The 26,137-nt window shown below is 36.2% G+C and overlaps 1 protein-coding gene and 1 pseudogene across 6 annotated transcripts in view; one reads left to right on the top strand and one right to left on the bottom strand.

Annotated features, from left to right (window-relative positions):
• TMEM135 (transmembrane protein 135) overlaps positions 1 to 26,137 on the bottom strand; it is a 341,452-nt gene that overhangs the window by 29,493 nt on the left and 285,822 nt on the right. For 4 of the 5 annotated variants that reach the window (XR_004274291.1, XM_032295830.1, XM_032295829.1 and 1 more), the window contains one exon: positions 461 to 502. The exons of the other annotated variant lie outside the window; for it this stretch is intronic. Coding sequence is in view for 3 of the 4 variants with exons in the window: in XM_032295830.1 (XP_032151721.1) it covers positions 461 to 502 (42 nt within the window). In the remaining variant the exon portion in view is untranslated. The remainder of the gene's footprint in view (positions 1 to 460; positions 503 to 26,137) is intronic. 5 annotated transcript variants of the gene reach the window in all.
• Positions 3,993 to 5,683, top strand: LOC116563227 (annotated as a pseudogene). Its single transcript, XR_004274290.1, has one exon. The product of XR_004274290.1 is annotated as a keratin, type II cytoskeletal 8 pseudogene (transcript).

Genomic DNA, 26,137 nt, shown 5'->3' on the forward strand with positions numbered 1-26,137 from the left:
ATATGCCAATTGCTATGCTAAGAGATGAGCTATGAGGTTTTAAAAAAAAAAGACTCTAGTTATGCTTAAAATTGAATCTGTTTGACAGTGCATGAGTCTTGCCCTAAAGCAAACCCATAATCTGGTACCACACAATTAAATACTTAACTTTGCGGTAATTGTTCAAGTGCAGCTTTGTCCTTCCAAGCTCCCTGAAGTGGGTTCTTGCATTTCTTTTCTAACACCCCACAGTAGAAAGCATATAATAGGTCCAAAAGAAGTAGCTGATTAATTTTTAGGGGGAAAAAAATCTGACAAATTAGTCTTTCAGTGAGCTATCTATCTGCAGGCTTGGCAATATCTTTGTGAATTCTAAAATTATTTTCAGTTTAAAAGTTGAGTACACAGTCATTGTAATTATGTATAATTTTTTAAGTTAGCTTGTAAATTCTCTCTCAACATGAAAATAAATGTTACTTACCTAAGTGCAGAAAATGTAAATCCTTTCAAACCATCTTTGCATCTAAAACAGTAAGAATTTATGATCATAAAATAACATATTTTTAGATATAAGTAGTATATTATATAACTATTAGATTTTTTTTTCTGAAAATAATGTTTTAAAAGATGAAATTCTTAAGGCAAAAATTTAAACATTATGAATGGTCAAAAGAGCAACAAGCAATGAAGCAAGTTACCTTACGAAAATGATTACTATGATAATGCCTTCCTATGTCACATTAACAGTGCTTAGAGCTCAGCTCTCAGGTTGAAGACAGCCTTAAGTAAATCTAAGATCTCCATCCGGACTTAAAATGAGGGCTGGGAGTAGAGCATTCTCCATTCTACAAATCCCTGGGGGACTAATTTGCTGAGAAGAAAAAGACCACATACACCTGCTGGGTGTAATATATAGATCAATTCAAGGCCTGACTTCATCCTACCTATTAAATCAGTGAATGAACACTATTCATAATATAGAGTTAACGGACACAAAAAGGTTTCAAGTTTAGTTCAACAGTTTTAATTTCTGATTAAGCTCAATTAGAACAGATCACAGAGCATGAAGAACAGAGCTGGGGTAAAGGGAGAGCAGAAAGAGAGGACTCCAAATGGTATTTACTGAGTGCTTACTATTGCTGGGCAGTTTCAGCTCTTTATATGTGTTGTCTCATTTAATCATATCACTAAACTCTATGAAGAGAGGTTTTTCTCTATTCCACTGCTACGCAGAGGCTCAAAAAAAAAAAAAGCAATAACTTAGGTCACAAAACTAATAGCAGCCAGAATTCCAGAATTCAGGGGCTGGAGGGTAATGTCTGACTTTAAAAGTTATGTTTTTTTCTTATACATACTCCTGAAACAGTCTACTCTCTTCAGCTGGGGAAGATTCAAATTACATGGTAATTAAGAAAAAAAGATTCTCAGATTTGCAAAAAAAATTTAAACAAGATCTTAAAATGGGGACATTACTGTACTGGCTTTACAACATCCAGCTGCTGTTATTCAATGTCTTTGTTCTTCTTTATAGGAATGATCAACTTCAACAAAGAGCTTTTGAAGGCCAGGTGTGGTGGCTCACAACTGTAATCCCAGCACTTTGGGAAGCCAAGGAGGGTGGATCACGAAGCCAGAGTTCAACATCAGCCAGGTCAATATGGTGAAACCCTGTCTTTACTAAAAATAAAAAAAATTAGTTGGGTGTGGTGGTGGGCACCTGTAATCCCAGCTATGCAGAAGAATCATTTGAACCCGGAAGGTGGAGATTGCAGCGATTCAAGATCACATCATTGCACTCCAGCCAGGGTGACAGAGCAAGACTCCATCTCAAAACAAAAGGGGGGGGGGGGGGGGTGTTGAGTATCTATTGTCAAAATCCCTTGAATAAATCTATAAAGACACTGGATATTCTTAGGTACAGGGTTAAGCCTCAAATATAATAGGGCAATTCTTCCTCTATGTCTTCTGTATGAAAGGTCACAAAGGAAATGCATAAAAATTTAAGAAATCTATTTTAACTAAAATTATATATATTTGTATTAGAGGCAGCACAAAATCTGAGAAACTAAGTTAATCCACATCCCTAGAGATGTTTTAAAACAACTCCATCAAAAAGTGGGCAAGGGATATGAACAGACACTTCTCAAAAGAAGACATTTAGGCAGCCAACAAACATATTTTAAAAAGTTCAACATCACTGATATCAGAGAAATGCAAATCAAAACTACAATGAGATACCATCTCATGCCAGTAAGAATGGCAATTATTAAAAAGTCAGGAAACAATAGATGCTGGCGAAGCTGTAGAGCAATAGAAATGCTTTTACACTGTTGGTGGGAATGTAAGTTAGTTCAACCATTATGGAAGACAGTATGGTGACTCCTCAAGGATTCAGAACTAGAAATACCATGTGACACAGCAATCCCATTACTGGGTTTATACTCAAAGGAATATAAATCATTCTATTATAAAGACATTATGTACACATATGTTTATTGCAGCACTATTCACAATAGCAAAGACTTGGAACCAACCCAAATGCCCATCAATGATCAACTGAATAAAGAAAATGTGGTACATACACACCATGAAATACTCTGCAGCCATAAAAAGGAATGAGATCATGTCCTTTGCCAGGACATGGATGAAGCTGGAAGCCATCATCCTTAGCAAACTAACAGATGAACAGAAAACCAAACACATTTTCTCACTCATAAGTAGGAGTTGAACATTGAAAACACATGGACACAGAGAGGGTAACGGCACACATAAGGGCTATTGGCGTGTGGGGGGTGCGCAGAGGGAACTTAGAGGACAGGTCAATGGTGCAGCAAACCACCAGGGCACATGTATACTTCTGTAACAAACCTGTACTTTCTGCACATGTATCCCATTTTTGTTATAAGAAAAAAAAAAAACACTTAAAAACTCAGTTAAGCAACATGATCTACCTCCTGGTCATGTTACCAGTGAGAAATGTAAACACAGAATTCAGCTAACATACTACATAATTATCTACCTTACACAGAATAGGGGTAAAGGCAAAATAACTCAGATGGAAAGATAAAATGTGCATGGAAAAATTAATGTTTTTTTAATTTTAAAAATTAAAATGTTTAAACTTATCTTTTTCCATCTGATGAAAGTGTTTTACAGTAATTTAAAAACCCATAATCTAGATAGGTAAGATGGTAAGGAAGCAGGTTAAGGGGTCTATACACTGGAAAAAAGAAAGCAATAGATTGACTAAAAGATTATGTATATCTGGGAACAAATTTTGGCTATTGTATGTTTTTGTTAAAAGACAGCCATTTATCTTTGTGCTATGCTGAAAGGAAGAAGAATTCTAGTAACTTGGTCTAGTCACAATTGCATATTTGTGAACTTAATAAATTTAACTGCAGACCAAAACATCAAAAAGTAGCTTTCAAATATAAAAAGAACATATACAAATGAATTTGCAATTTCATTATGAGGGAAGTTCAGTTCTTTCAGCAGAACTCTGTGGGAAGCACTTTATATTGATAAAGTCTTAGCATGCATTCAAAAGGGGCTATTCTTCTTTCCATTCATGTGTATAAGGTTTGTTAATGTAATTGAGGGTCAGATGTCTATGTCAAAAGAACCAAAAAGTAATTATTTCCATAAAAAGAATCTTTAAGCTAGTAATATGGCCCCGCATTTTGAGACCAAGAGTATTATCAGCATTAACCTAACTCTGAAACACAACTGTAATCCGTGTTGAATGTTGAAAATATGATATAATGATTTAAACAAAACAGACTCCATTAGAAGGTTCCTCGTTATTCTGTGGATTCCATTATTATAATGTAAATCATATCATATTCTCCATTTAAGTATTAAGGCTCACCAACTTATTCAATAAATATTAACTAAATGGCCACCATGTATAAGAACTGCGTTACATTCTGAGGAAGTAACTGTGAACAATAAAGAATCCCTGGTTTCGAAGAGCTGGTATTCTAGTTGGGAAAGAGATACATAAAAAAGTAAATATGGCAAGCAGCAGCTTCTCCGCTTTCTGGAATCTCTCCCTGGTTCAGCCCGCCTGCCTCCACTCCTGCCTCCACCATGTCCATCAGGGTGACCCAGAAGTCCTACAGGGTGTCCACCTCTGGCCCCGGGGCCTTCAGCAGCCGCTCCTTCACGAGTGGGCCCAGTGCCCGCTCGAGCTCCTCGAGCTTCTGCCGAGTGAGCAGCACTGGCTTCCGCGGTGGTCTGGGTGCAGGCTATGCGGGGGCCAGCAGCATAGGCCCGGGAGGCATCACCGCCGTCACCATCAACCAGAGCCTGCTGAACCCCATTAAGCTGGACATGGACCCCAACATCCAGGTTGTGCGTACCCAGGAGAAGGAGCAGATCAAGACCCTCAACAACAAGTTTGCTTCCTTCATCGACAAGGTGCGGTTCCTGGAGCAGCAGAACAAGATGCTGGAGACCAAGTGAAGCCTCCTGCAGCAGCAGAAAACGGCTCGGAGCAACATGGACAACATGTTTGAGAGCTACATCAACAACCTGAGGCGGCAGCTGGAGACTCTGGACCAGGAGAAGCTGAAGCTGGAGGCAGAGCTTGGCAACGTGCAGGGGCTGGTGGAGGACTTCAAGAACAAGTATGAGGAAGAGATCAATAAGCGTACAGAGATGGAGAATGAATTTGTCCTCATCAAGAAGGATGTGGATGAAGCTTACATGAACAAGGTAGAGCTGGAGTCTCGCCTGGAAGGACTGACTGACGAGATCAACTTCCTCAGGCAGCTGTATGAAGAGGAGATCCGGGAGCTGCAGTCCCAGATCTCCAACACCTCTGTGGTGCTGTCCATGGACAACAGCCGCTCCCTGGACATGGACAGCATCATCGCTGAGGTCAAGGCGCAGTACGAGGAGATCGCCAACCGCAGCCGGGCTGAGGCAGAGAGCGTATACCAGGTCAAGTATGAGGAGCTGCAGAAGCTGGCTGGGAAGCACGGGCGTACGAAGACTGAGCTCTCCGAGATGAACCGGAACATCAGCCGGCTCCAGGCCGAGATTGAGGGCCTCAAAGGCCAGAAGGCTTCCCTGGAGGCCACCATTATAGATGCTGAGCATCGCGGGGAGCAGGCACTCAAGGATGTTCGTGCCAAGCAGCAGCAGCTGGCGGAAGCCCTGCAGAAGGCCAAGCAGGACATGGCACGGCAGCTGCGTGACTACCAGGAGCTGATGAACGTCAAACTGGCCATGGACATCGAGATCGCCACCTACCGCAAGCTACTGGAGGGCGAGGAGAGCCGCCTGGAGTCTGGGATGCAGAACATGAGTATCCACACAAAGACCACCAGCGGCTATGCAGGTGGTCTGAGCTCTGCCTATGGGGGCCTCACAAGCCCCGGCCTCAGCTACGGCCTGGGCTCCAGCTTTGGCTCTGGCGCGGGCTCCTCCTTCAGCCGCACCAGCTCCACCAAGGCTGTGGTTGTGAAGAAGATTGAGACCCGTGATGGGAGGCTGGTATCCGAGTCCTCTGATGTCCTGCTCAAGTCAACAGCTGCAACAGCCCCTCCCAGCCTTCCCCTCCTGAGGCTGCCCCAGAGCCCGGGAGGGAGGTTGCTGTGCAGGGGAGCACAGGGAACCGGAGACCCACCCGACGCTCAGCCCTAGCCCTCAGCCCACCCGCGGGGAGTTCACTGCCTGGAGACCCCCCTTACCCATGCCTCCAGCTGCAAAACAATTCAATTGGCTTTGGTTTTTTTTGGTCCAAAATAAAATCTCAGCTAGTTCGAAAAAAAAAAAAAAGTAAATATGTAATACAGTGATAATTGGTATAGGAAAAAGAAAGCTGCAAGGGGAGAAACGGTGACGTAGTCAGGCTTTATTATTTACATAGAGAAGAGCCTCTCTGAGAGGTAAAATTTGGTAATCTGACCAGAAACATTAGTGAGTAGAGGGGAACATTTCCATTTGAGGTAATCAAGTACACAGCCCATGATGCGGAGTCAGCTTGGCATGTAAGGAGAAGCAAGTAGATGACTGTAGCTGGTGCAAAATAGGAGGGGGATGTAGTAGGGAATGAGATTCTAGCAATGGGGTGGAGAGAGGGAATGGTCTACAATTCACATAAGCCCTTTAGGCAAGGTAAGAACTTTGGCAGGTTCTCAACAAAGTGGCAAGATCTATCTTAAATTTTAAAAGAATCACTTATGGTCTGATGCAGTGGCTCATGCCTGTAATCCCAGCACTTTGGGAGGCCAAGGTGGGCGGATCACCTGAGGGGCGTGGATCACCTGAGGTCAGGAGTTTGAGACCAGCCTGGCCAACACAGCGAAACTCCATCTCTACTAAAAATACAAAAATTAGCCGGGCAGGATGGCAGCTGCCTGTAATCCCAGCTACTCGGGAGGCTGTAGCAGGGAGTATGGCTTGAACCCGGGAGGTGGAGGTTGCAGTGAACCAAGATCATGCCATTGCACTCCAGTCTGGGTGACAGAGCTAGGCTCTATTTCAAAAACAAAAAATCACGGGCTGCTAGGTAGACTTACAGGAGGGCAAGGTTAGAAGCAAGGAAGCTAATTAGGAGGGGAAAGATAATAATGGTCAACTAGATCATAGAGGTAGAAGGAGGAGAGAAGTACAGCTGGCTGAAATTCTCAATGGTTTAAACATGGAGTAAAAGAGAGAAAATTTACAAATCACTGAATTTATTTTCGGTTTGATCAAATGGCAGGATAATATGGTCACTCACCAAAGTAGGGAATACTACGGCAGGAAGTTTCAAAAAGAAAATCAAAACTTTTGTTTTGGACATGTTAAGTTTGAGATGTGTGTTAACTAATTAAATGGAAATGCTGAGGAAGCAAGCAACTGGTTGTACAAGTCTAAGGATCAAGGAAGAGGTCTGATTTGTTTAAATGTAGTATTTAAATGCATGAGACTAGGTACAATCATACAGGAAACAATTGTAAAGAAAATATCCAAGGACTAAATATATTTTACTTCTCCACAGCTTATAATGCAGAAAATCTCTTCAAAGGAAGAAAAATAAAAATCCATTTATCCTAATCAAATTATATTCTAGTACAAAGTCTCATTTTTATTTTCAAGTGTACATTATATGCAGACTTTTCAACTTAATCTATGCAAATGACAAAATAAGCACTATAAATCAATCTATATTTGCTGAATCTCTACTTGCAAGGTTCTGTGCTAAGGCAAATTATGACATAAAATAGAGACAAAAAAGACAGGGAGGAAAAGAAATATGCTGCATAATAATATCAAACACCTTAGTCAATACACAAATAATTGTAGAGGTTCAGGTTGGAATTGCATACTATATACAGCAAAGTATAAAGAAGCTCAGTGTTATCATTATCAAGATAATACACTTGATCAAATGCCCAGATTTTCAATTAGAAATTTAGATGATAGTAAAATAAACAATTCTACCCACAAAGATATTTTTTCCATGAAATTACTCTCATGACATAGTCATCTTTATTACATTGTACCACTAGATGTCAGTAGAAGACTGTTTTTGGAAGAATTTGTAGTTCATTGGTGTGACTTCTACTGCAAACATTTTACTGCAGGTTTTCTTCTAAAAACACATTTATAGGGATGCAAATGTTACTAATCTTAATTAAAGTACATTAAGTTCTCCCAAGCAAATATCATATTAAAATTTTAATGCTGTGTGATGTTCCTATAATCCATTATAAAATGTTTAAGACACCCTGTTGTTTGGCATCAACATAAAATTTGATAATGTAAATGTGCTTTTTCATTGTGTGCTCTCTAATGAGCTGAAAAGAATGAAAACAAACTATTTTGATTTCTAAAATTTTTTTATTGTCTACTCAGTTTTCACTCATTTGGTAAATATAAACGTTGTAAAAGATGTACTTTATAAATCTCCCTTAAAATATTTCTCGTGATCTACAGAATGGGAGAAAATATCTACAAACTATACATCCTAGAGGGGATTAATATCCAGAAAATATCCATGGAATACTATATGGCCACATAAAGGATGAAATTCCGTCATTTGCAGCAACACGGATGGACTGGAAGACACTATGTTCAGGGAAATAAGCCATGAATGGAAAAGTTAAACACTGCATGTTCTCACTCATATGTGGAAGCTAAAAACAGTTTATCTAATAGAAGTAAAAAGTAGAAAGTGGAACAGAAAATACTAGGGGCTGGAAACGGTTGGGGAAAGGAAAAGATATAGAGAGATCTGTTAAAACATACAAAATTACAGCTATGTAGTAGGAATAAGTTCTAGTAGTTCTATGTCACTGTGGGATGACTACAGTTAATAGTAATACATAGTTTCAAATAGCTAGAAGGAGAATATTGAACATTCCCAATACAAAGACATGATAAATATTTGAGATTATAGATATGCTAATTGCCCTGATCTAAAAACTATATATGTATTAGAACATCACTATGTACTCCCATGAATAAGTACAATTATTATTTGTCAATTTTTTAAAAAATAAAATACATTTCATATACACAAAATGTGGTCTCAGAAGAAGGTGCAGACAATGTGGGATTTTTTCCACTGCTTGTCTGTGATTGTAACGTTTTCGCAATAAACTTAATGTGTCAATTTTTACATAAGAAAAATATAAACATCTAAAACGATATTATACGTTTTATTTACTTATTTATTACTTCTTCCTCCTCACTCCCCAAGACGAGGTCTCCCTATGATGTCCAAGCTGGTCTTGAACTCCTGGACTCAAACAATCCTCCCACCTCACCCTCCCAAGTAGCTTGAATCAAAGGCATGTGCCACTGTGCTTATATTACACATATTAAACACCTAAAAACAAAAAGGAAAAAAAATATGGTGTAGTGAAAAAAATCTTGATATGAGAAAGGATACAGATGCTAATCATAACTCCTCTACAATCGAGTAAATCACTTAACTTTAGGGCTCAACATCCTTGTATATTAAAAAGAAACTGAAAGTAAATGACTACCATAACTGGCTGATTAAGTGGTTTTCAATTCTGAAATTTCATCATTTTATTTAATTACATCATCAATTTATTATTAAAATCATAATGGAAAAATAGAATGAATTCTTCTAAATCGCTTATGATGTAATAAGAGAAATGATCTCACTAGCCCCAAGAATAAAACCAAACATACAAACAAAACTCTATCTCTTAAGATTACCAGTTGCTACTACGAGTACTATATTTACTTATCATTTTATAAAACTTATTGGTGATTCATGCAAAGGTTCAAAGAGAAACTTTCCAAGTTTCAAACTTGGTCTTTCGTAACCAACTACTGGGATAGACATATACTGCTATAGGAAGGCATGCATGAAACACAGTTAAGTAAAGAAGCAATTCTATAGACATAATCTCATTAATGATAAAATATATGATTTCTATGTTGCACTACCTATTGAAGGTGGATGAATTAACAGGCATGCAGGAAAATATAACTTTTTACTTTCTATGGGGCTATATCACTTTGAATTTTTACAATAAGCATAAATTTATATATTATTTGTATAATTTTATCATAAAAATCAATTTTTCATCATTTAGGAACAGGCTGAACAGTGTAAAAGTTATTCATCTTCTACCAACACAATGGCAAAGAATATAAAACTCAAACTAGTCAACTTTACTAATTAACAGGATTGTAAAAGTTTTGCTAAAAAGAGGCATAAAACAACTATCTAAAATAAATGATTTAGGCTGAAATATTTTGAAACTATGATCCCAACGAACAGAGATAATTAGGTAGCCATAATGAAAACAATCATTTATTAAGCATCAATTGGGACACTTCAGAGTTCTTCTTTTCCTCATTAAATTAGAAGGAACCTCAAACATTCATCAAATATTACATGATCTATCTTTATTCACTCAACATTAATTTTGCATCTAATATACAGAAGACATTGCGCTGTTGATCACTTGAAGAATGCAAAGGTAGCTTTTTAGGAGCTACTCTATTTGTACTTCATGAGTTCAGTTCTAAACTTCTTTAATTCAGCATTTTACATCATCTACTTCCTTAAATTACTCAATTGGAGTAAAGTGTTACATTATATTATTGCTAAAGCACAATGAAATATGTGAAAAGATTCAGTCAGCAAACAATAAAGACAAATTGGATTTAAAATGTTGTACACATTGATAATTCTTAAAATATTCTATTCTACTCTGATTATATTAGCCAACTAAGTCACCCAGTATCAAAATTGTTACATTATTTTATTTGAACAAAATTAATTAAAAAAGAAAATGCTGAAAGTTCAAGTGTAAACATCTATATTGGATTTATGAAAAGTATGACATATAAAATTGATTATAAATTACAGTTACAGACAATAGCCTGAACTTCAAAATTTTGATTAGTCTAATTACTGTAAGCACAAATATAATCAGAGTGAATTGAAAAGTTTAATTTGAAAATTAAAAAGGAACCAGAATGCTTATTTAAATGCCTCTAATTTGTGACTCCCAATTCAATTCTCTTTATTCTAATGAAAATCATGCAATTTTATGTCGTTTTTGATTTGTTTTGTTTGTTTTGGACAGAATCTTGCTTTGTCAACAGGCTGGGGTGCAGTGGTACAATCTCAGCTCACTGAAACCTCTGCCTCCCGGGTTCAAGCAATTCTCCTGCCTCAGCCTCCCAAGTAGCTAGGACTACAGGTGTGTGACACCATGCCCAGCTAATTTTTGTATTTTTAGTAGAGATAGGGTTTTACCACATTGGCCAAGATGGTCTCGATCTCTTGACCTTGTGATCTGCCCACATCAGCCTTTCAAAGTGCTGGGATTATAGGCAATTTTATGTAGTTTTAGTTAATTTTTTCTTTTTTTAAAAAAAAGACACATAAAATACACTAGATTTTGTAATTAATTTTCCAACCCATTTTCAAGTATACAAGCTTACCTTAGTACTAAATTATAATTTAGTATTTGAGACATGATCAACAATTGTACATTTTGATTGATGCATGCTTATCATAAGATCACCAAGAAAACACTGACATGAAATTACTTTCACACTTTTATTTTTGTTTTGTTTTAAAAAATGTTCAATATTCTAATCACATAAGTATATTCCAATAGGTTAAATTGATTATTGTAATTTACTATGCAAAACTTGTGATGTGTGGTTAAAATACATTACATTGCTTACATACATACCACAGTTTTTTTGTTGAATTTTTTTGTTTGAGTAATAAAATGGACTTAAGAGAGTTCAGTTTCAGCCTTCATAAGGCGTTAGCATGAGAAAAATGAACTACTAATGTTGTATCCCTATTTTAAGAAACCTCACATACAAACAGCTGAAGTTGGAACGGCATGAAATTAAGAAATTTGGGGAAGATTATTTTGTTCCCTTCATGAACACATTATATCTCCAATAACTTTCAATAGAATTCCTTTAAATAGTGAAATTCTCCAGTGTATTAAAAATATTATTTTCTATTCTGATAAACATTTCACAGTACATTTATTTCATACAGAATGGAACACTGATACTTGGCTTTGTCTTCAAGAGCCCAAGCAAAGCTGCTGAAGCAGACCGCAGTATGGGCAATCAAGTGAGACTGTAAGTCCCCTGATGATTATTGTGCACTTTTTTCTGGTGTGTACTAACTATAAATTGAAAACAGTTGGACTTAAACTTACAGTAATAACTCTAATAGAATCAGATTTCTCCTTAAGCTTGGAGAAGCTGGAAATGTTTCTGCTTTAAAATCCAAACTAGGAAGGTCATGTTCCAAGCAGCCTTAAATTGCTAAGAAACCAAGAATCACCTTCAGACTGTAACTAAAAGAAATGTTAATTAGGATAAATTTCCTTCTCAAAATGAACTGGTAATAGTAACACTAGACAAACTTTAAAATAGCTGTAAAAGGAGCAGATTGTGGTTTCACTGGACCTAAACTGAAAGGCCTGTTTGCAGTTCCCAAGGAATGGCATGAGTGTAGACTTCATTAACTATAGGCAACAACCAAAAAATATCAAAATAGTGTTTCACGTAAATCCAGGAAAAACTTAGAAAGTGTCTTAAAATTATGGCATTGCTATGAACCAAAATTACTTATACAAAATTATAATCATAACTCTGAAACAATCTATTTTTTAAAGACTTCAAGACAAGCAAATACTTTCAGTTTTTTCCCTTCTACAATCGTAGTGAAAAATATGAAAACAAATGTTTTCAATTAAACACAATCTTCCAATCAACATTAATTTCTTTCTTTCTTTTTTTTCTTGAGATGGAGTCTCACTCTGTCACCCAGGCTGGAATGCAGTGGCGTGATCTCGGCTTACTGCAACTTCCACCTCCTGGGTTCAATCAATTCTCTGCCTCAGCCTCCCGAGTAACTGGGATTACAGGCGCCGCCACCACACCCAGCTAATTTTTGTATTTTTAGTAGAGATGGGTTTTCACCATCTTGGCCAGGCTGGTCTTGAACTCCTGACCTCGTGATCCACCCGCCTCGGCCTCCCAAAGTGCTGGGATTACAGGCGCGAACCACCGCACCTGGTTGGAAGCTACCATTTTCTGATTAACTGAGGACTTAGCATATCCTGACCCCCAAGAAAGAGAAATATTAGTTTCAAAAACTCCAGCTTACTTCCTCTCAAAGATTTTGAACTTAATCTGTAGTATAAATAATAGAAACTGGGAGAGTCAACACATAATGGAATCTTGCTAGCATATAGAATGGTATTAGAAAACCAAAATATTTGAACTAAGGTAACATGAAAGAATTATACAGATTAAGAAACCAAGGTCCAAGGAGGTTAGGTGATCAAACTGTAAATTCAACCCAATCAACTAACTCTGTCTCCTGAGGTCTCAACTGTGAAGACAAAATATCACAGACAAGTAAAGGGATATTGGACTATAGAAAAGAAAACACAAATCACCTAAATAAAGGTAGAAAACAATGGTCTTCCAACTGGTATCATGCAAATACTTTACAGGGGCATGGATAGTTTTAAAGAAACCAATGTTGGTCAGGTGCGGTGGTTCATACCTGTAATCCCAGCACTTTTGGAGGCCGAGGCAGGTGGATCACCTGAGGGTCAGGAGTTTGAGACCAGCCTGGCCAACATGGTGAAACCCCATCTCTACTAAAAATACAAAAATTAGCCAGGTGTGGTGGCTTGCACTTGTAATCTCAGCTACTCAGGAGGCTGAGGCAGGAGAATTGCTTGAACCCAGTAGGAGCCAAGATCAAGATTGCACTCCAGCATGGGCAATAAGAGCGAAACTCTGTCTCAAAAAGAAAGAAAAGGAGCCAGTGTCCAGTCCCTCACTACCACATACATGTTCTCCTATCTAAAGGTGATTGCCTAAGAGTGTACCTTTGGTCAAGACTTTATGCTGGCTTCTCTTATCCACCTCTCCTTCACAAAAGCTTTCCAAATCAGAAATACAATTCTTGGTCCTGACTCCAGACCTCCCGAATTCAGAAATTCTAAGTGTGGGGCCGAACAATCTCTGGAATCTGTTTTAACAAAATCTCCACATGATTCTTGAAAATGCTAAAGCTTGAAAAACAATGAGCTAAGTTACGTTGCAGTAACAAAATCTCAATGTCTTTTAACAACAAAAAGTTTATTTTTTGCTCACGCTACATGTCAAACAACACTTGGCTATGGCTCAACTACAGGAAATCTTCAGTTTGTACCTTAGAGTAATAGAGAAACTTTATCTGCAAATGCTGATTGTCAGAGCAGAGGAAAAAAAAGAGAACATAGGAAACTGCATTCTGACTTAAAGATTTTGCTCATAAGTATACATAAATTACTTCCACTCATATTTCTTTAGCCAAAGCAAGTCATAACTCCAGGCATGATGTCAACAGAGAAGGGAAGTATAAAACTTCTCCAGGGAGAGGCTGCAAAGGTTTGTGAACAATAACACAGTCTACCATACAGGCCAAGCATATAATTGTTGAAGAGTAACTGTATTTGTTTATACTTAAGAAAATTCAAAGCACAATTTCCTTTTCTTCCAAAAATACTATCATTAGGTCTTTTTCACAATAACTTCTTTCACTTTAAGTATGATAATATTTAAGATCTTTCTGGCACTGGTTTCAGAAATAGGATAGTCTACAACACATCAGTTACTATTTCACAGTATATGTGAATATATAAACATGCTTGTGTGTGTGTGTGTTTGTGTGTGTGTGTGTGTGTGTGTGTGTGTGTGTGTGTGTGTGTGCATGTATCCTCTGAGCTTATTTTTTTCTAGTTATCAAAGCATTCAGGGTTTTCTCACTGTTTGATTATGTATCCCCAGTGCCTAGTACACTGCACAGTACATGAGTCACTCAAGAAATATATGCTGAAAGAAATTTTTGTCCGCGTAGTCACTGAAAAACACTGCATTTTTATAGTAACTATTTCCATTTGGGTGCCAAGATTCTTGTAGTTGTTTCTTTGACAGCAATTGCAGGAGTTTTTTGTTATTGTGATTTTCTGTTTTAATTTTCCACTTCTAAAGAAATTTATTCTTAAATCAACTACCTCTATACTCATTAACAACTTCCAGGAATCATCCTTAATATAAAGTTCCATTAGTTTCTTTACATTGATAATGTGCTATGAATTTACATTTAGACATAAATATGCATATTATAAATAGGAGCTTCCAGTCTTTTCTTAATTAGGAGCTATTTTTAATACCACAAATGAAATATAACAGTGATTATAATATGAAGTTATCAAGTCCGAAAGGCAGGAATGGAGATACGGCTGATAGGCAGGTTAATCCCGTTACTAGGAAATGAAACCCAGCAGAAGAGGTGAGACCATGAAGTTTACAAGTTGGAGTGTTGTTTACCTTCATATCATTTATTCACTCGTTCATACAGTTAAGTGTTTCAGAAGTATCAAATAGTTGACAATGTGTCAGGCAGGATGCCAAGTGCTCAGAATAGCCATTGTTGATGGCTTCAGGAATATACAATCCAGAGGGTATACATACAAGTCAATAATGACACTACATTATAGAAAGTACTTTAAAGTACACAGTGCTTTAGGAACACAAAGGAAGTGTATCTAACACTGATTGTGGTGTCATAAAGTCTGTTCAGAAGAAGAGACGTGTAAGATGCTATAAAAAAGAAGTAGAGGAAGAAAGCAGGGAGGAAAAATACATGTAAGACTTAGCAAAAAGAAAACACTAGATATTCTGAAAACCAAAGAAATTTAATATGACTGTAACATAGAGACATGGAAGTCAAATGGAGAAAGACTGTCACACCAGGCCAAAAATGAATATGAACTTTACTTCTAAGGCAAAAAATGCCACTACCCAGAGGAATGACATAAACAGACCTGTGTTTAACAAAGATAACCCAGGTTTAACATTTATGACCTATTACCAAATCTCACTCCATTGTTTATTTTCAAACTATAATCTCACTTGGTACCATTTATTTAAACTTTTTAAATGACACCCTACAAGATGAATTCTGTTGAAAGCAACTGATATTAAAGCCATCTAAACACATACTTTGTTCTTTATTTTTAAAAGATAAATCACACATTAACTTTAAAATAGATTTTAATTACTTTTTGATATATTAATAAATTAGTTTAAAAATAACTTTCAAAACTACAACTACGTAAAGATATCTACATATAATATCAAACTTAATTAAACTATAAAATTCAGGTAATTAATACTAGTTGTTTTAAAAAACTAATAAAAAAAAATCTCAATGCCTTAACATAATAAAGGTCCATTTCTTATTTATCACTATCTACTCTGACATTCATCCAGGCTGTCTCTGTCATTTCAATCAACTATAACATTGTTCTAGATATTGTTCTGGGTCTGATTAATAAGATCACATCATTAATGTATTGTGGGGACAAGGAAGGATGATGAAACCCAAAGCTATACTAATAAGTCACATGAGGTGGAGTAAGCAATATACTTTTGAGTAATTAACACTATGTCCAAAGATCTATGAAGCAAATGTTATTCATTTACATAATCATATGTTTGTTCAACAAGCAATATTAAGGGCTAAGCAGTAGAGTTAAAAGGGAGAGCTACAGATTCAGAGAAGCAAGTTGTTTACAGTCTGAGCCTGTTTCTCCATCTGTAAAATGCAAATAATAGAACCTACATCATATGATTATTGTACTAAGTGCTCAATAAATGTTATTTATTATTACTACTGCTGCTGTTATTACTAAAACAAACACAACTACAAACATGAGGATATAGCAGTTGCTGTCTTATGCACTGAGACCATATGAAAAATTTTACACTCCCTACCTGTATCAAGCTCATAGGCTTAAATCCTGAGGGGAAACAGTGAGCCACAGACAGAAAAAAGAAGTAGATACAACATCTCCCCTGAAATTGACACGATTATCTAAAAGATACACCATTACAGGCCTCGCTCCAAAGATACAAACTGATATAATCATACTAGTACACAATCATTTACTAATTGAGGATAATAGTACATGTGATATAAATTGCCAAGTAAAAAAATTGACCTGAACTAGAAATGAGTCCATCGACATGTGAATGCATAAACAAACTGTGGCATATTCGTATAATAGAATACGGCTCAGCTATAAAAAAAAAAGAACAAACTACTGATACACTCAACAAAACAGATGAATCTCAAAAAAAAAAAAAAATGCTGAGAAGCAGCCAGACACAAATGTGGACACTATATGATTCCACAGATACGAAATTCTAGAAAAAAGTTTCATAACCTAAAGTGACAGAGGGCAGATCCATCTTTTGCTGCTACCAGGGATGGGAGGAGGAATAGAAACTGATGGCAAAACAGCAGAAAAAACTTTTAAAGGATAATGAAAATATTCTGAATTTGATCATGGGGGTGGTTACCCTTAGGTGTACATTTATCAAAACAATCGAGAGCATACTCTTCAAATGTGTACATTTTTATCATATGGAAATTATAACTCAAAGTTAATTTTAAAAGATTGAAAGTTTGCCTGAATCAGTAACAGAACTAAAGAGAGGTATGAAATATTTTAGAGATTACAAATGTTTATGTGTTATGAAACATGTTACAGCTTACGAAATTTAAAAAACAAATTGCTCAAAATAAAGAATCAAAGATGGTTTTAGGGAAACAATATCATTTGTGCAGACTACATTTTTTAATATCGAGGTAACAGAGTAACAGTGCAAAGGCTAGCAAAAGGTACAAGGTAAAAAGCCTGAGGAACAGCACCACAGCTTGGGCTGAGTGAAGAGAATTCTAGAAAGGTAGAGCAAGGATAGAAAATGGAAGGCCTTGGTCCACGAATTAAGACTGTCCTGATGGCAACAGGAAATCACAGAGGACTTCTGAACAGAATGACATAATCATAGCCAGGCATTACAAGGAAAAAATAGATAAAATGTTTTAAATCATCTATAGATCTATTAGAGAGTGACTGGCTCCAGAGTATCATTACAAGCAAGTTTAGGTCACGGGGCAGACAATTAAAAGTCTTTCTAATTTATAGAAGCAACATTTTATATTAAGAGTTGTTGGCCGGGCATGGTGGTTCACACCTGTAATCCCAATCCCAGTACTTTGGGAGGCTGAGGAGGGATTCTGACCTCCCCAACTACTAGGGAGGCTGAGGCAGAAGAATCAGTTGAACCCAGGAGGTGGAGGTTGCAGTGAGCCAAGATCATGCCATTGAACTTCAGCCTGGGCGACAAGAGAAAAACTCTGTCTCAAACAAAAAAACAAAAAGAGTTGTTTACTACTTCTTATTCTCAGAGTACAGCAAATGTGATCCAATATGGTAGTTTCACATTTTTAAAAATCTTGTTTTTGGGCCTGCCACAGTGGCTCGCACCTGTAATCCCAGCACTTTGGAAGGCCAAGGCAGGCAGATCACTTGAGGCCAAGAGTTGGAGACCAGCCTGGCTTACATGGCAAAATCCGGTCTCTACAAAAATACAAAAATTAGCCAGGTATGGTGGCACAGACCTGTAATCCTAGCTACTCAGATGGATGAGGAACAAGAATCACTTGAACCCAGAAGGCGGAGGTTGTAGTGAGGTAAGATCACACCACTGCACTCCAGCCTGGGCAACAAAGAGAGACTCGGTCTCAAAAAAACTTATGTTACAAAATTTTAGCAATACTTCTGGGTAAGAAATGTTGGGTAAAAATATATATATATTGAAACCTTCAAAATTTTATTAATCTTAAAAACTCAATATAAATTCTGTAGGTTTTTTTTTTTATTCTCCTACTCCAAAGTTCCATAACTATTAAATTATTTTTAAAAAGCCAAATGCAGTGACTGACACCTGTAATCCCAGCACTTTGGGAGGCTGAGGCAGGCGGATCACCTGAAGTTAAGAGTCTGAGACCAGCTTAGCCAACATGGTGAAATTCTGTTACTACAAAAAATACAAAAATTAGCCAGGCCTCATGTGACAGTAATCCCAGCTACTAGGGAGGCTAAAGCAGGAAAATCACTGGAACCAGGGAAGCAGAGGTTGCAGTGAGCTGAGATCGCACCACCGCACTCCAGCCTGGGTGACAAACGAAACTGTCTCAAAAAAAAAAAAAAAAAAATCACAAACATCCTAAAAATAAAGAAGTTTTGTATAACTTATGAATATAAAATTCTATGTGTTACATTCAATGGAAACTATTCCAATAAATACACACACACACACATATACATAAACACTCTTACATAAACGTATATATGTCTGTATGTATATATATAAACTTTTGATAGTAATGTACTAGAGTAACAAAATGGGCTAAAAGTCTAAGATTCAAGCAAGAAGACCTGATCAGAGTTCTGATGCCCTCAGAAATCAAATTCTGATGCAGTTATAACTCAAGTTCTAAAAACTGGCCAGTCTTGGTTAAGTACTTGAAATCATAGAGCTTCAGTTTCCTCAAACGTAAAATCAGATACTATTACTTACTATAAAAGACTGTTATGAAAATTAAAGATTATACAGTCTGAAACGGAGAAAATGCTCAAGAACAATGCATTGAGGATTAAATGCTTATAATAAGAGTTATAAAAATCTCAGAACTACTTACTCAATGTAGGATTTAATTAAGTTAGTGCCCAGTCCTTATAATTTTATATTTTCCTTTGCATATGTAAATTGGAATGCTGCTGAGTCAAAAGCAATATTATGATTTCAAAATGCAAAAAATAACTTTCTCTTCCATGCCGCATGGTTGGGGTCCGTGTGGAGCTTGGCAGCAGAGGAAGGTAGGAGGACAATGTTAAAATCCAGACTAAGATGGCTTTTCTTACTCTGAAACTCTAACTTGCTGAAATATGCGCTTTCTCTTCCAACAAGTTTGCATGTGTGGGCTATATTTTAGGTTTTCAGTATCCTGCCAGACAAATACTTAATACACAGGGTGATGTATTTGGTTGTTGTTGTTTTATTAAAAAAACTTTGGGCAACAGTGTATCAAACCTCTTTAAAGTTAGTCAAGCGCTCTTGCCTTAGAACATAGGGTCAACCAATCAATAAGCGTCTGATGGACAGGCTTTGGCCTCAAGAAGCCTGTAATGGTTGCTAGCCCTTAAGTATAGGAATTTACTTTTGACTTCATGCCATGCCTTGTTCTGCATCTCACTTTGTTGAAAAAAAGGAAGGAAATTCAAGCTTCAGAGTCTAAATTCCAAGAGGATAAAGAGGAAAATCAACTGAAAACACAAAAGACAGACATACAGCAGCGAGAAGAAAATAACATTCTTATATCTAGTTCTTTGAAATAAAACTGCTGAATGTCATCGTAACACTTCACATTGCTCTTTTATTTTAACAGAAAAATTACAGGGGTCTGAACATAAGGACAAGGCATCTCAAATATTCATTTAATATTACAACGAAATATTCATTTAATAATAAAACAACAACAAAAAAAGAAGTAAAGGTTTATATGCCCTAGAAATATAGAAGATGTCTCTTAGAACTCCTTAGGGGGTAAAAAGTGTTCTTCAGAAACCAGTTCACTTAGAAATCATTTTATTTATCTATAATATATATAAATATATATGTATACACACACATATATCAATATATAAATACACACACACACACACACACACACACACACACACACACAAAGAGACAGAGTCTTGCTATGTTGTGCAGGCTGGTTTCGAGCAGTCCTCTTTCCTCAGTCTCCTGAGTTGCTGGGATTACAAACGCATCAGCCACCACAACTGGCTCATATAATATTTTATAAATAACCCTGTTTAATCTTCTTTAATACAAGAATATAAGGACACGGAGTTGATGGTACAATATTTATTTTTCAAGAGTTCATGCACTCCTGCTAACTATTCTACACTGAGTCAGTATAGAATTTTTGCTGAAGACTTCTAAGGCACAAGAAGATATTAGCATACTTTAGTCTTTCTGAAAAAGAAACTCAGAAAGGAGGAATGTACTGGTAGAACCCAAGAAAGACATGTATGAGAATAGGGCATTAAGGAGTTTATAAGCAGAAAAGTATAGACAGAGAGAAAACCTTTGAGGGAAGTGGGCAGAGATTGTTATAAGCCACATTTGTGAAGACATTTGAAATAAGCCTGGATGTAGCCCTGAAAGTCATGGCATAATTCACAGATTTACAGTTACCAATTTTGCTTTGCCTACATAGACGGCAGAATAGCTAGAATTATTTAGTTATTTAATTTATTTAGAATTTTTTTAGTGTTGAGCAGCTTTCAGACCTGAAAGTTTTGTTGACGCACCTAGATTAGGAAGGAACGGCTTGGCTTCCCGATTTACTACTACTACCCTCTCAACCCACACTAAAGACTGGTCAGGAGAACTACGTTCCCAAAAAGAGTACAAAATATATTTCATAAATCTCATATCTGGTATCCTTGTTTAAAAACACTCAAGTTTCATTAATCTTTGCTAGCGTACTTGAGACCAACTCTAGTTACATAATTAGCGCAGAATTCAATTGTCCAAAGTAAACAATGTTTATCAAAACAATGGTCTTGGGGGAAAAATGCAAATAAGCAATAATGAAGGACCCAAATGGCCTAAGAGCATGTTATTTAATATGCCTGTTACTCAATTTCCTCCTCTATAAAATAGGTGGGACCTTCCCTTGAAAGGTTTATCAATAAAAGGTTTTGCTGTGCTTAATATAAAGTAAAATATCAACCATCTATCAACAACAATGCCAGGAATATGACATATATTCAATATATGTTAAGTTCCTTTCTCTCTTTCCCGTGCATCTGATTTCCAACAGTTTGTCTTATTCTACCTACTCCCACTTGGTGTTTGAGATTTTTTTCTGAACCTGTTATTTCAGTTTTTACAAATCTAGGTGCAGGTTCCAAGTGACGATTTTCATTCTGTGAGCAACTCAGTATGTGTCTGTTTTTCTTTATAACCATAGTCTGATGGAAGGACTAAAGATTGGTAGAACTAAAAATATCAATGGATAAAGTAAAGAAAAGATCAAAATGGTAAAAAGAATAAATGGCCAATAATAAAAGGTACTAGAAAAATATAATATCCTTGAAGTCAAATATTGTCAAGAAGAAGTCTGAAAAGAAAAGATCTCTGATAAACATGGGTAGGTAATACCAACATCTGTATCGTATTTTATTTAATCCTCACAACATCAGATTTACAGATGAAATGAAGGAGGCTTAGCAAAGTAAGTGTCTTGTCCAGAATGGCTCAGCTAATAAAAAAAAATCTGATTTAGAATCTAAGTCTTTAATCTAAATCCTACATTCTATTTCTACTACACTATCCTAGCCCAAGTGAAGAAAGAAGTAAAACACTTTGGATAGAATAAATAAAATCACTGAGATTAAATTAACAAATGAGAGGGTTTTTTAACAATAAAAAGATTGAAGACAGGCAGGATAAATGCTGTAACAAGGCAGAATAGTCCAGCTTCAAAAATGAGAAGACTAGGCTCATAGGATATAGTCTAAAAGCTTATAGGCCAAATTCTTTCCGAGTTTGGTTAATGTACTAAGACATTAAAAAAAAAAAAAAGAAGTTTCCAAGAGCTCTATATTACAAATTAACATACTGTAAAAATCCTTAATAGAAATTTCAACAACGTAACAATTAAAAATAAAATGATAGTTTCAGAATTAATCAGAGCATCAATCAGAATAATTTCAGTGCTGGACGCTGGCTATGATGGCTCACACCTGCAGTTCCAGAACTTTGGGAGGCTGAGACAGGAGAATTGTTTGAGCCTAGGCATTCAAGACCAGCCTGGTAACATAACAAGACCCCATCTCTACAAAAAGATTTTCTAAATTAGAGAGGCATCGTGGCACACACCTATAGTCTCAGCTACTCAGGAGACTAAGGTGGGAGGCTCAGTTGAGCCTGGGAGGTCAAGGCCGCAATGAGCTGTGATCATGACACTGTCCTCCAGCCTAGGTGAAAGAGCAAGATCCCATCTCAAAAAATAAAAATTAAAAAAAAATTAAGAATCATTACCGTGCTGAGACTACAAAGGTTCATAAAGGTCATCTTGCATCTTCTAGAGCACAGCCGTCCAATTGAAATATAACGCAAGCCATATGTGTAATTTAAAATGTTCTAGTAGCCATATTTTTAAAAGTAAAAAGTAAATAAAATTAATTTAATTGTTTTTTGAGACAGGTATCTCACTCTGCCATCCAGACTAAAGTGCAGTGGCATGATCTCTGCTCACTGCAGCCTTGACTCCCTGAGCTCAGGCGACTCCCCCACCTCAGCCTCCCAAGTAGCTGGGACAACAGGCATATGCCGCCAAGCTCAGCTAATTTTTTTGTATTTTTTGTAGTGAGGGAGTTTCGCCATGTTGACCCAGCTAATCTTGAATTCCTAGGCTTCAAGCAATCTGCCCACCTCCGCCTCCCAAAATGCAGAATTACAGGCATGAGCCACTGCACCCAGCCTTTAATTTTAATAATATATTTCACTTAACCCAGTATATCCAAGATATTATCATGTCAACAATCAATATAAAAGTATTATTAATGAGATATTTACATTCCTTATCCATACAAAGTCTTTGAAGTCTGATGTATGCTTTATACTTACCGCAATCTACATTTTACTAGCCAAATTTAAGGGCTCAATAGCCATATGTGCTAGTGGCTACCATATTGGACAATGCTGTTTAATATAATCATGAAAGTCAGGGCAGCCTGCAGATATCAAGTGACTTTCTAAAGATTAAAGTTCATAGGGTGGTAATAAGATACATGACACAACTTTTTTCTTTTCATTGATAATGGAATTATAAAAACATCATAGAAATTCATAGTATGTTAACGTGACCATACTGTAGCTCCTGGGTACTGGTTATTGATCAAACTGAACAGCTCCTAAACCAAATAAGACAATGATTTCAGACATTTTTTTCAGTGGTGGTATATAATTTTCAAGAAGGTCTTGCTTCTAAAGATTATAGTTAAAGAGGAAGCAATTATTACGACCTTTTGAAAAGTAACCTGATAGGTAAACTGACACAGTAAGTTTCATAAAAAGTATTTTAACACTGTGAGTCACATGACACAGAAAGAATTATGATTTATTCAGATGTTTCTTCAGGTATATATTATCTGAACCTGAAAAAGTTTCTAAAAAAAGAAGAAAAAAAGAAATTGTGAAAGAAAATACAATACACTGGAATCTGTAGCCTAAGAATAATAACGGCTCAATGTCTGACTAGAAAATATTGTTTTATACAATTTTTAAAATTTATGACACTATAATTATTTAAAAACTCAATTTTAATAATAAACAGGAAAAGTTTGACAAGTCCTGTAAGTCAAAATTACATATAAAATTGCTTATATTTTGGTGACTAAAATAAAAAAGCAAGAGTTTACGGAAACTAAATGTCATGATCAATATTCTTATTTCTCCCTAAGAACAGTGTGCTCTGCAGTACAGAAGAGTTACAAAAAGTCTTACTTACTTTCAGAGGAAAACGTAAATATGACAAGTCATATGGTAGGAATAATTTCATTTTCTTCATATTAATAGAGGATGTAACCTCTGAATTAGAACACTAAGCAAATGTTCTTTTGTTACAATATTATAGGACTTCTAACAGACAACCTACTGAATGCTATGAATTTAGCTACTTAAAATTCTTAAAGTACAAGAAATTTTTTAACACATTTCTTAAAACCAGCCATTTTTAAAAGCGAGTTTGAAAATCTATAATCCTACCTCTATAACAAATTAAAGCATAAATTGTGATTTTTCAGGTAAAAAAATCTAAATAAACTTATGAGAAGCTTAGAAAAAGAAAGAATTTAAACTATTTAAGAAAGACTAGGATAGGCATCTTAAGCAGAACTGTCTTTTCAATCTAGATGCTATCTGAAACTTAGACTTCTAAGAGAAAAACCTCAAACAGCTGGAATCCATCTTAAATACACAAAATAAATCAATTCTGACTGAAATACACTCTCAAACGCTCTAATCGGGTTTCTACAAGCAACAAAACATACAAAACAAATAAAGAACATTAACATTAGTAAATTGAGTTTACCAATTGCGCAGCAAAATAATAATAATGATAGCAAATAGAAGACAGAATAGAATGCTTTGTGAAATCTATGAGCATCCATTCAATATTCTTGACCTTTAAATTTTAATTTTGCTCTTAATACACTCTTAAAATAAAGATTAAGAAGGTTATCTCATCCCAGTTTAAATTCTTAAATCATTTATTGGAAATTTAAGTCATCTAAAATGTGATCACTGATAGACAAAGGGTGTACAATGAGTAAGACATGTAAATATTCATATTCAGACCATCTTTAGAAAGGAGCAAGGGCCTGGCATGGTGGTTCACACCTGTTATCCCAACACTTTGGGGGGCCAAGGTGGGGGAATTGCATGAGCCCAGGAGTTCCAGACCAGCTTGGGCAACATAGGGAGACCCAATCCCTACAAAAGAAAAAAAAAAAAAAAGAAAGAAAATTTCTCTAGGTATTGGGCTGGGTGCCTGCCTGTGAGACAGAGTGAGGCCTAGTCTCAAAAAACAGTAAAAAAGAAAGAAAGGAAATAAAGGAAGAGGGAAGGAAAGGAAGGGCAGGGAGGGAAGAGAGGGGGAGGGGGAGCAGGGCAGGGTACAAAAGAGTAGGTACTTAATCTCCCCTGAAAGTGAACAAGTGAACAGGACTTTGTTTAGTTATCCAGGGCACACTGTTTTATAAGGAAATAAGAATACTGATCTTGATATTTAGTTTCATGTATTAGTTTTTGAAATGTATATCATGTATACAACTCTCTACTTTCATGAAAAGTTTTTAGATACTGCATCACAAAAAACAATCACAAAATCCAAGCTTTGAATAAAACAAGAAATCAGCTTAAATAACTAATGTTTACTATTATCTTCCACGGACAAAAATACCTTTCCAATGAAATGTCCTTTTTTTTGCACGAAAACACTTTTGTTTTTCTTTTACTATAAAATAAAGCCCCCACAATCAGGTGAAATCAGATACAGCAAGTTTTCCATTCTTTAGAGAAGACTGGCTACAATGCTTATCTTGTGTAAGAGAAAGAAATTAGAAAGTGACTTACTACTTATCATTTAGGACTTTCTCTGGGCAAAATCAATCTTTTCTTATATATCTAAATAAACGAAATAAATAGTTGATTTTTTCATCCATTCCCTCTCCATGCAGAAACTAAAATTCTAACATTACTTTTTGTTAACTTATTAATAACACACATTCTATATGAATGTATAACTAGACCTCACCACTTAGGCAGAGTTCTCTGGGGTCTTAAGTCACTTCTGATTCATTAGCTCCATATTTTTTTTCCATTTCCAATACTTTCTTCTCACTATCCTCCTTATGCAGCTTAAATTCCATAACCCTAGACAACACTCCATTACCCTAAGTTCCTCTCTCCTCAGTTCTTGCATCCCCTCCACCTGGCAAAACTCCAACCCTGGATGAAACTGATCGCTTTCTTCGTGACTATAATGAACCAACTACGTATTGCTAGGGAAAACAACACAACAAAACATAATCACCACGCCCAAAGGGATCGTGAACACAGCCCAAGTAAGTCTGTCATTTTACTTTGATCTATACAAAACAAGTATTTCAAACCACATAAATTCTCTTCAGGCCTT

The sequence above is a fragment of the Sapajus apella genome, unplaced genomic scaffold (assembly GCF_009761245.1).
Source record: "Sapajus apella isolate SASKATOON/1434 unplaced genomic scaffold, GSC_monkey_1.0 scaffold34, whole genome shotgun sequence".
NCBI classification, from domain to species: Eukaryota; Metazoa; Chordata; class Mammalia; order Primates; family Cebidae; genus Sapajus; species Sapajus apella.